The sequence below is a fragment of the Battus philenor genome, unplaced genomic scaffold, assembly GCF_028537555.1.
Source record: "Battus philenor isolate CCGP_79_NKW_IND1 unplaced genomic scaffold, ilBatPhil1.0.hap1 SCAF_17, whole genome shotgun sequence".
Classification (NCBI taxonomy): domain Eukaryota; kingdom Metazoa; phylum Arthropoda; class Insecta; order Lepidoptera; family Papilionidae; genus Battus; species Battus philenor.
Window position 1 is genome coordinate 8,550,674 of NW_027181679.1, and position 12,151 is coordinate 8,562,824.

Consider the following 12,151-nt stretch of genomic DNA (forward strand, 5'->3'; position numbering starts at 1 on the left):
ATGGTGGCTAGCATCGGCGGCATCAACCCTACAAATGGTACATAAACATTGTTCTGACATTTGTTTTCTTTGAGTCGAGTGAGTAATAATAATAAAATATTGTCCAGTGGAAGCGACAGCGTATATCAGCGCAGTAGCTGCGTTCGCTGTGGTGGTCCTACTCGTTCTCTTGTTCCTGGGGAGGCGGTGGTGTTACTCAGCGGTGTTCACTCGCAAATGCTGCGATGATATATTGAAAGTAAACGCTCAAGTCGCGGACCCCTGCTTGTCTGTTGACAATGCTCAGTTCGGTAAGTCTTTTACAAAATTGATATTTACTTTAGTAAATTTTAATAGACTTTTTTAATTTTTTTCTGCACATAGGCATATTTAACGATCTTGAACCAACATAGAGCGCTGTTCAATAAAATATTAATATAACTCGTTTGTAGTGACCACAGCACCTAGGCGACGTGTTGTGTCAACTTTTAATGTCGAAGTCTATTTATGGTATTTGTTTTTTTTTGGAAATCATTAAATTATAAACATCTGCTTTTTAATAAAGTATATAGTTTAGCTGCAATAATGTTGCTAGTTAGTATCACCAATAAATGGTGATAGAAAAGTAGTGTATTAAGTGTAATATTAAGTTGTATGTACTGTGTTGTTATAGATGCTTTGTCGAAACCGAACCATTACCCCGAACGTATATTTACGTTCGAGGCCTCCGACTCGGACGAGGAGCTGCGCTTGCGCATTCAGCAGGTAAATATAGTGATGTCTCTGTAGATACTTTAATTCATTAATTTTTTATTTTTAGTGTATAGATTTTGTCACTTCATTATATTTCAGAGAAAGTAAATGTCGTCACGATCGCCATTGTAGCCGTAAGACGTACACTGACATAGACCTCACATACAGATTTCCAATAAGACTGGTTGGAGGCACCCTGCATCCAGTGTCTTCCGAGCACCTAAACGAAATCTTCCATCATGGACGTTTTCTACTGCATTTGCTGATGCGTGGCGTCTACTCCAAAACGATAAAATCCTAAAGGACGTGCTATATAGCTTCCCCAGGGGCTCTTTAACCCCCTTATCCGCTGGGTTACCTTCATTTGTCTACTTCATTTGTAATTCAGCCGCGTAGAGAAATACCAAGCATAGCCCTCTTCACTAATATAAATAATCGTATGAATAATATATTTTTTCGACATTTGCTACATCGACGTGACTTATGTATCATATTTATCTCATCCTAAAATCTTGTTTATATGTTACGAACTTTAATTTTAAAATAAAACTTCGTTGCCCCATGAGTCAATGACAAACCGAAATCAGATGATAGTAATAACTTTAAAATAATTGAACAATCTCAGACTGGTACTTTTACAATTATCGCTATTCGTTGAGCCCCGTTTTTCTGTTACTATAACTATAAAACATAACATCTTTTTAATTTTATCCAATTTTTTTCACTGTGTTGCTACCGTAACCCACCCTTATGTAAACGAACGACAAATTTGCAATAGCTACGGCAAAATATCTTTTTAAACCTTATCTTCCAAATGATGATGATGAAACGATGATGTGTTGAAAAAGAAATGTATTCCCCGGGCTAACTCACTCGACTTAAGGTTGACGTTGATTTATGGGACATTCAGACAAAAAGACTGTAGTTTTTAGTTTATTTAATCAAAGTAATATTTCAGGATAAAGAAGAAGTAGAGTGTCACTATGAGGAGAAAAATGAAAATGTTCCAACGACCACGAAGGTAGAGGTGCAGCTTGTGGAGACTGCCCTGCGTGAGACCAGCTTACGGGAGACGAAAATTGACGAAGTTGTTCCTAAGAAGACGGAGTACATCCACACTTTAGAAGCCCAGAGCAGCGTCGACAGCGATATTATTGCCCATAACGTAATGTCATTTGTTGTAAAGTATTTTTTTAGCTCGACTATTCAATAAAGCCAAATTTATAATTTAATGTTGTAGTGACAATATTAATTTGAACTAGACCCGCTGATCAATGTTCAAGATTGGAATTCAAGAAGAAAAGACAGACTTTTATTTTTAATTTTTAATCTTGTTTTTTATCCATTTATCATTAACTAGATGTTTATTGAGTAACAATTTGAACTTTCATTCACTGTTTATTTTTTTATTTATAACCAATATAAGGATATTATATAATCTTTGGACAAAAAAAGTTGTCGTGGTAAACAATGCTAAAAGAAAAATTGTTTTACTTTCAACTAACCGAGTTAGTAAGTTAAATAAAAATACATAAATAAATATTGATAAACTTATACTGAAATATGGTATGTGAATATATTGCCTTTTATTTTTCAGTTTCGTTAGTTACTAAGTGAATGCTGATTTCGACATATGTTTATTTTGTTTGATTGCATAGCCACTCGTCAGCCAATAACCTCGAAGTTTTTATACCTTTTTCCAATAACCATAAAATTAGAGTGATCACTTTGAAACATGTATAATTTATTTATTTTCCCATTGAACGTCAGGCCAACAACTTATAGTAGTACAAAATCTTCAGTGACAGATAGTAAACAACAATTAGTTTTAATATGTAGTTATCCGAATTTTAAAAACACATTTTCTTACTATATCATCATTACATTAATAATTATTTCTGAAACCATTGATTATTCGGTTAGTTGTACCATGCATTCATTGAGAGTAAATGAGCTACGAATTCATCACTTTGAGGCTGTCACACCTATAACCAATCACCATGTATACAATAAGATAATAGTAAACATTTTCTGTACTGTAGTGGTATATTAAATTATTGCAGGATACGTCGCTCCTGTGTGGCGAAAGCAATAGCTCTTCCGAACGCGGGGCGGTGGAGCTGACGCTGCTATACGACGCGCCGGTACGCAGCATGACCGTGCACGTTCTGCAAGCCCGTTCTTTGCCGCAGAAAACGCAGGGTCAAGTTCTGCAGAGTCAGGTAGACATCACATCATCATTTTCCTTTCAGCATTAGACATCCATTCCTCGACATCTGCCCCTCCAACAGGCTTATAATAGGACCTATTGGAAATCGTCTGTATCCGCTCGTCAGCAACATATTCTGGAGTAGAGTTCACGGACATCAGACGCAGAGTAGATGTCTATCTACAATATGGACAGACAACAATGTTAAAGTTGACAGATGACGCTGGATGGAAACCGCTTCATACAGGTCCTATTGGAAATCTACGGGGAGATCTATTTCTAGAAGCGGACATGCTTCAGCTGTTATGATCATAATTATAAAATAATTTTTCTAATTTTTCTGGTTTGATAAATATTTGTTTATGCCGGTCTAATAACCAATGTTGTTTATCTATAACTCTACTACATTTGATTATGAATTTTATAACATTAACTACTTGAACGGATTTTAATAATATAATATATATAATTAATGCAGGCCAGAATAGTACTTTTGCCATTAAAGAAGCAAAAATACAAATCAAAGATCCGCAATGGTGAGAACCCCCAGTACATGGAGAGCTTCGTTCTGCACAAGATAAATCCGGGTACGTAACGATATTATATGTATCTTATTACATAATAATGAAGCTGCCATACAAAAACTACATACCTATCGCTCAACTGAACGCTATGAGCGAAGTCATCTTCCTTTGAACAACCGTCTTGTTGGACATTCGGCTCGCATTGAAGAACGTCGCCGAAACGGACGATGCACTTCGTTCATTTGCCGTTTTCACTTGCCGCTCTAAGAAAAAACGTGGTGTGGCTCACTTTAGTGCTACTGAAATCATTGTTCTTTAGGTAAGCATGCTGAAAGATTTGGGGGTGTATCGGTTGCTCCGTTCCGTCTGTTTGCTGTCAACGCGCACGGCGGCGTAGCTCATACTTCTTTTTTCTTGACCTCTGATATCTCGCCTTCTTTTCCTAAAGCGCGATACAGAGGTTTCGGCAGCACAATAGTCGACTGTGTGTAATTACGCGGATACTCTCTTGCATTAAAGATCTTCCCCTAATATTTAGTCAATTATTAATTAACAGAGGACGTACACGGGCTTGGTTTGCGCATTCGAATCTACGGATGTGAACGTATGCGTCGACAGCGACTGCTTGGAGAAGCGGCGGTCAGCTTCGCGGCTTTGAACCTGGAACTCGAGAACAACCTGTGGCTGCAGCTTACACCGCGCCAACACCACCAGCCCAGCTTACAGGTTATGAATATTTTTGTTCAAAACATAACAGCTTCGATCATTGTAATGTTACTTAATTTGGCTTAAAACATTTTTCAATTACAAAACTTTCAAAATTAGTCACAGTATATAATAGTTCACAAATTTCATTTTATTTATTTTTAATTGAAAAGTAACGACCAACCTTGTTGATGGATGACACGCTCACTTATAAAGCGGCATTTTAAGGATTAAAACACATAATTCAAGCAACTGTTCATCATCAGCGTCATCATTTCAGCAGTAGACCGTCCACTGCACTTTAAGCACTGCAAACTGTCAACTGACACTTCAACTTGCCAATTCTCTGGGCTACGTCGGTTACTTTCAACAAAACTAATAACGTCTGAGCATCACCCAACTTCATGAAATAAAAAGTATAAACGTATTATTCTTATTGTCAAATACAAACTAACAACGCCTTTTGAAATGTAAATGTTGTTCAGTTATTGATTGTAATTTTTTCGCTGTTGTAACGTAAGCTTTTTTACAAGGTTACAAGCTTAAACCACGCGGGCTATCAACTTAAATAAAACAGACTTGGTGCAGTCTCCCGGTTTCAGTATTTCTTGTGGTTGGCAGAATAAGGGCTGACTAAAGTTATCATAATTACTGACAACTTTAATGAATAATAAATTACTTTAACTAATGATGCTTACAACAGCCACGGCGTAATGGCTCTGTATTGTCATCAATAATTTTTTTTTAAATTATACATGTTAGTCCTATGTAACTATAGTTTAATATAATAAGTGACAATAAAGTTTGAGAACTGGTTATTATATTTATCATGAAGGACTCTTGGATTCTTCTGGCCTTCTTTATTCACGCTTCGGACCCAACCACGCTTTAGAAAAGAGCGGCAAAGTGGAATAAAACGAACATGATGGTCGCCGTCGCGCGCTGTGATGGCGGACTGACGGAATGAAGTAGCCGGTACTCCCCCGTCTTGCGGTGCACATATGTGAGGTGCGATAGAACGTGTATGTCGGTGTCGAACACCAAAGAGGTTTTTTTTATTAATGTGTCATATATTCATGATCATGCCATCCGATAGTCGACATTACGAAAAACATCCACCTTCTAACAAATTGGCAGTGGCAAAACGAAACGTTTTAATATACTTCAACGTAGGTACCTAAACTGGAGTTGGAAAGTTCTGTGACGGGGGTGCTGGCGAGCCCGTCCTCCATCACAGCAGTGTCTCCGGGCGGCGGCGAGGCCTGCAGCCTGGCGCGCTCGGACTCCGCCTCGTCCTGCTGCAGCGCACGTTCCGCGCCTGAACTCCTGCTGGGCCTGCAATACAACTCCACTACTGGCCATTTGTCTGTTGAGGTTCGTTGAAATGCATATTATATGGGACCGGTCCGAAAGGACGCCTATACCTTGCAGTGGGCGTCTGTCCGCTGTCATGTTGATGATGATGACTTTCATGATAATCGAAGACATTGCATTGAAATTTACCTAAAAAGTAGAACAAATAGACTTAATGTAAATATCGACTAATGACTAGAGTAAGAAAGTAAAGTAAAAAGAAAAAAAGATTTTTTGACAAAATGTTCACAAAAAAAAACTCGACTGTAGTGAGTTTGTTTTCTTTTGTTGTTTAAAATTAAAGTGTTTAAAATACTGGTGTATTTAATACATTTTAAACATATAGAATATACGGTGAACAGTTTGGTAAAAAAAACAATTAATGTTGCCCCGTACAAAGGATAAATATGAATGTATCATTTCACAGGTAATTAAAGGCACGCACTTTCGCAAGTTGTCGCCCAACAAAGCACCGGACACGTACGTTAAACTGTGTCTGATAAGTTCGCTGGGCATGGAAATGGGCCGGTGCAAATCGACGACCAGACGGGCACAATCCAATCCGCTTTATAAGGAGTTATTCATTTTCCAGGTGATGAAATTGGCATTATTTTATTTTGCTAGATCTATCGATCCACAATGTAGTAGTGTATACAATATATATAGGTGTAGAAGCTTTTTGTCAACATGGGTAAAGTGATCACTCTGAAACAAATGACATTTATTTATTTTTAATATTGAATTACTACGGGAACTTTTGGCAGTTCAAAGTTTGCAGGGACAGATAAAAATAATTAATTTTAATGTATACTATTTTAAATTCGAATTTTGAATTTTTTCAAATTGTAATTGCGTTATTTATTATTTCTGAAACCATTGATTTTTTGATAAAATATGTCATACTTTAATTGACAAATTAACTATACTTTCCTACATTAAATAACAATAGGTGGCACTTTTCCAACTAACGGAAGTGACGCTGATGGTGTCGGTGTGGTGGCGGCGCAGTGTGAAGCGTAATGAGATGGTCGGCTGGTTCTCTCTCGGACACAGCTCCTCGGGCCGAGAAGAGGAGCGTCATTGGCAAGAGCTGTGCGAGCGACAGGGAGAGCAGGTGAGTTTTCACTTAACCGAGTAAATTCAATATTGTTTAGTAACAACGCGTTCGACTGACTGCATGTCCAAGTTAACAGACTTCTGGGTGGACTGATGATATAGTTAAGGTCAATGCTCTCCAGCCGGGACCCATAAATTAATAATTAATATTTATATATATCTTCTTGAGCAGTACCCCATGTCTTGCTCTACAATATATCACATTATTTAAATGTTCTAGGTACAACGGTGGCACGTATTGCTGGACTCCTGACGGTCACCGACTTAATGCGTGAGGGACACCCACTTGAAAAATATGTACTGGCACTGAGGCTGGCCGCATCGTTCGCCGGTGCTTTTGCGTTGCGACAAGCTCGCTCGCCGCCAGTCGCTTGCCCAAGCGGAGCCGTCGTCGTCGATCGACTCAACGGTCTGTCGCTTTCCAGACCATAACCTTTTATAGGTCTTTGTTAGATGTTACGACGTTCTCCAACGTGTTGCTTTAATTGTTCGAGCACCACAAAAGGCTTTGTAAAGTCGGTGATTAAAAAAATCATAAGATTTTTACTTGTTCTTGATGTCTTTTTAATATTCACAAATCTTATTTGATGGATGTGCACGGTTCCGACTGATTGAAAGTTTCGCGAGGTGAGATTTACAAGAGGGTTAAGAAATACTAAAGTATATATATTAATTAATATGAAATGTTAAAAAAATATTTGTCAAGATTTTTTACCTACGTAGTGTTTGTTTCAAATTAATTCAAAAAGGTTATATGTCGATATGTATATGTATATATTTATATAAAAAGGAAAGTTTAATGCCAATTCTATTTACTGTCTAGTGTGATATAATTTATTTGAACAATTTTAAATAAGATTTTGTAGCATTTTTAAAAAAATGAAGACTACGTGCGCACAATACTTGAGATAGGGTAAAGTATTAGAAATGTATTTATTGATATTATAAAATTATACAAGTGACCTGAATGATTCCAAACTAAGATTCATATTTTTCTTAAAGCTGAATATTAATTGCTTCGTATTTACTATCTGTCATATCTTTTAATAATATACGTAGAGTAATTTTCTTCAACAAGTTTTCATATCCACTTAAGGAAACATTAAAACTGCAATAGCTGAGCTGCGGTACCATAAAATCCGTTAGAGCTGTTTATTTACAATAAATTCAATATTTATAAGAATATAACGTGGCATTATTTTTGCTAAATGGATTATATGTACTCGATGCATATCTTTTTTACAAAAATTATTAATTTTAAATTAATTTTTACTACTAATTAAATATATTTTAGAGCATTTCTTCGTTTACTAATTATTTAGTGCATAAAATGTACATTTTTATTAGCTGTTACTATTAAGTAGAAAAAATGTCCACAAGCTTTGATATGTTCATAGCGATATTTATTCTAAGACCTGATTATCGGGTGTATATTTCTTAAAGGGTAAACTTTAGGTTCTCTTTCTTAAAGAAAACAACGTCTGTATATATATATATCTCTGGATTTATGTTCTGACACATCTTGGAGCCAACAATTAAAAAAGGGTGATTTTTCCTTATTAGCACAGAAAATGTGAATGTTGACTGTATGTAAACTTAATGTAAGGATGGAATAAATATGTGACAGACAGAAAAGACAAAGACAAATTTAAAAGAGGGAAGAAAATTCTGCTACATAGAATTTATTGAAACCAAAATAAAGATATTTTATCTTATAGTTCCATATAGAGTCGATGAAAGATATACTTTCAAATTATAGATATCTAATTATTATAATCGGTCTTTATATATATATATATCTCCGGAATGTGTATCATATCGATCCCTTTTGAAGGAGATTATTAGTTCTTTTTCGATTGCTGTTCTGCGTGCTAAAACAGCTAAAAATTTAGCTAGCCAACCACCTCCCATTTGTAATAATTATTACGTCATAATGTAAAGCCTTATTTAAATTGAAAGCTACAATCTATGCCAGTATCAATTGAATGTTTCATAATGGCGGAACTATTAAAATATTTAATTTTGAATTGAGAATATCAGAAACATTTTTACTTTTTAACAGGATCGAATTACAGTTAAAATGTTTTGATCACGTAATGTTAAAGACATTAAATCGTTTTTTAATATTGGATTTTGCTAATTCAAATAATTTTTATTAAAGGAAATTTTAAAATTATATATCTAATTATAACTTTTCTTTACTTTAACATTATACTCGAAAAATATGGCATGCTTCTGAAAAAGAGAAATTAATCAGTCATTAAACTTAGGATATGATTCTCTCTCTTTAACAAGTCTATGTAACATAAATCGTTGTTAGCCTTATTGGCCCTTACAGTTTCTATGAACTCTTGGTTTAGGCATGATTTTCGAAATCTGAGGGCTAATTCACTATTCTTTTACAAAGTCCCGCTTTGCTTTTAACTGACCAATAAGAGTTATATAATAAGGTAGCATTCATACTTTTATTACATTTAATGTTATTAAATTAAGAATAGTTATTACTTATTCGTATATTAACATTCATTTACCAAACATTATATTATGATAATATATCACAGAAATAAGATATTTAATAGCTTCCGACAGATTACTATAGCTAATTGAACTCTACAAGCGATTTTTAGCAGAGCTATGTAACAATTATGTTAATAATAACCTCAGAAGATGCTATTACGATTCAGTAACCTTCAAAATACCGTTATTATTTTAAATTATAAAACTTTTACCGACAAGAGATTAGTATATATGTATATATTTTGATATGTATGAATATGTATATGTATATATAACAACTTTTAACATTTATTAGTAACAATATTAGGATTTTTTTCTTATGCGGCTCAAATGCGCCTAAAATTTTTCTTTATAAGAATTTTATATGCTAATTAAAAACAACTATTTAACTTACTTGTTGTGCTTAAAGTTTGTTATTAAAAGGTAAATGTGTAACCAAAAAATTTTGTGTGGATGCTTTTAATGATTAATCATATTCACTTAATGTTATATTCATATTTATTATTCACGGTTTACACAACATATTTACTTGATTTCAACTCGCGAGATTAAATGCATACTTCCTTGCAAAGTTAGTAACAATGCACAATGGCATGAATCGTTTTGAGAGGACTATTTAAAATAAAATAGTTATTATGTCGCTAATTCGTGCGGTGAGAGATGCAATTATTTAGAATAAGTTACTTTGTTTCCATGTTTTATAAGCTGTAACTAATGCTTTCTACGTACGTACCACCAGAAAAATAAAACATCTTTTATGTTTTTCGTTGTAGTTTTGCATTTAAATGTATAATCCACAAAGAATAACTCACAAAAATTTTACGATTAATACCATTTGAACCTAAACGTTATTTTATAATTTTTTTTAATAAATCACTTTATACATTTTTCTACATGTGTGTTTTATTTACGACGTTTTTTAAATCAAACAATTAAAATGACTAACCTGATTAGAGAGCTTAAAGTTGGTAAACAATTTTCGATCAAAGTCTATGTATATTAATATTATTTCATACTAAATTATGAAGTTAAATTTTATTTCATAAACACGTCTCTACTGCCTGTGGAAATGCCCATAGCCACATAATCTAAAATATTGTTTAGCATTCAAAAATAAGTGCGTGCTTATATAAATAAAAGGAAACACCCATTTGTTCACACAGACATTATTATTAAACGCCTTTTTATTCCTAATTACTCTTACAGTAATTATTATAATAAGCCGCACAGGTTTGTAAATAAGTTAAAAAGCTTTAAAGGGAGTAAATGTAAATTTCCGCAAAAAGTTTTGTAAATATTTCCAGTAACTTTGTAATAAATATTTTTTTTTCTATTTAAATGTGTCTCGTCTTTAAATTTTGGCGGTGCAGTCTGCAGGGGGAGGTGATAATTATATTAATATGTTGTAATCCGAATTTCGAACCCTTTTTTTCTTATTATATTATCATTAGGTTATTTATTTATTCTAAAACCATTCATTGTTGGATAGGGCGTACTGTACAATAATTGACAGCAAATGTGCGATACATTCATTTATTTAAATCTTTTGCACCTATATCCAAACACCCTGTAGTAGTTTACAGAACCAGTTTCTCTTCTATAAATAATATAAGAAAATATCTAAAACTTTTTTGTACCATAATACCCTAATATTTAAAAAAAATGAGTGCGGGAGAGAAATGTTACTTGGAAAAATATAATCCACAATCAAATTTAGAAGAAAACAACCAAATAGACAATTTCTTCATATATATTGAACAGAGGCATCGAAGAACATAGGTGGTTTGGACTGTGTATTTAAATGTTTCGGAACATTAACTACAAGCCGACATGTAAATTACTATCTATAATAATTATAAATGACATTATCGCGTGACTGGACGGACACTCCGCTACATTACGGTAATTAAGAACACAATTAAAATATCGACACGTGACAGTGTTAAAAAATATAGGTATATTTCAAAATATAGGTGTTATATATAAGTGTTTTAAATATTTGTATAAGGGAGTTTAAACCAAATATGACCTATTCTTAGTAGCTTGGTAACGCTCCTACGTAATTTATAATGCACTAGCTATCCCTCGCTTCGAGAACTTAAAAACGTACCCTCAACTCCTTATGGGTAGAACTTCATGATCCTAGCTGGCCTCTGCGCGACGTAAAAAACATATGTTCTAATTTTCAAGTCATTAAGCCTTTTGGTTCCGTAATAACGTGATGAATCAGTACATAGGTTTAAATCGGATTTATAAGTGATTGTTTATAGGTGTAACAGTTTTAAATTAATATATAGTAAGCTCTATCTATATATTCATCTATTTACATTATTCTCCACAGGATCAAGTGAACACTTGTGCACGTCATGAAACAAATGCCAATAAAGTTCAATTTCATAAAATTATCAGATATAATAAATAACATCGGGATAATACAATAAGTAAAGGCATTTTAAAAAAATCTAAATTTAATTAATGTTCACTATGTGTCCCTGCTAACTATATACTAGCAGAAATTATTGCCTGTCGCATACTAATAAAAAAATATATATTTCAGATTGATCACTTTATCAATTCAAACCTTTTACTTGTATAACCTAACATCCTTATACACACAAGGTGAGTTAACAACGATGCCTTGGTACTATTCAGGTATATTTAATCTTACCTACTATCTGCCGACATATATATATATACATACAGAAATATAATAAGTAATGGTAAATTGTTAGTTTTTCATTAAAAAAAAAGTTACAGAATCACCTTGTGCCAGAATTAACCTAATTTATCTAATTTCTTCAGTGAACTGATAAAAACAGTCATTTACTTGTATGGACTTTAAATATAAGTTCTTGAATTAAAATAAAGAAAAGTTTCTAACAAAACTAATTTATGTGATGCGTGACAAAAATACCTTAATGCAGTTTATCTTCTAACATGCACTGAAATAAATTTTTAAGCATTTTTAAATGAATCACGCTAACTTCATTATAAA

At 33.7% G+C, this 12,151-nt stretch overlaps 1 protein-coding gene across 1 annotated transcript; it reads left to right on the top strand.

Annotated features, from left to right (window-relative positions):
• Syt14 (Synaptotagmin 14) lies at positions 1-6,892 on the top strand. Its single transcript, XM_068763198.1, has 11 exons — positions 1-37; positions 108-290; positions 653-744; positions 1,691-1,897; positions 2,796-2,954; positions 3,420-3,528; positions 4,022-4,191; positions 5,344-5,544; positions 5,951-6,115; positions 6,473-6,647; positions 6,858-6,892. Exons 1-11 carry the CDS (start codon positions 1-3, stop codon positions 6,890-6,892), a joined length of 1,533 nt encoding a protein of 510 aa, XP_068619299.1.
• The last annotated feature ends 5,259 nt before the right edge of the window (positions 6,893-12,151 follow it).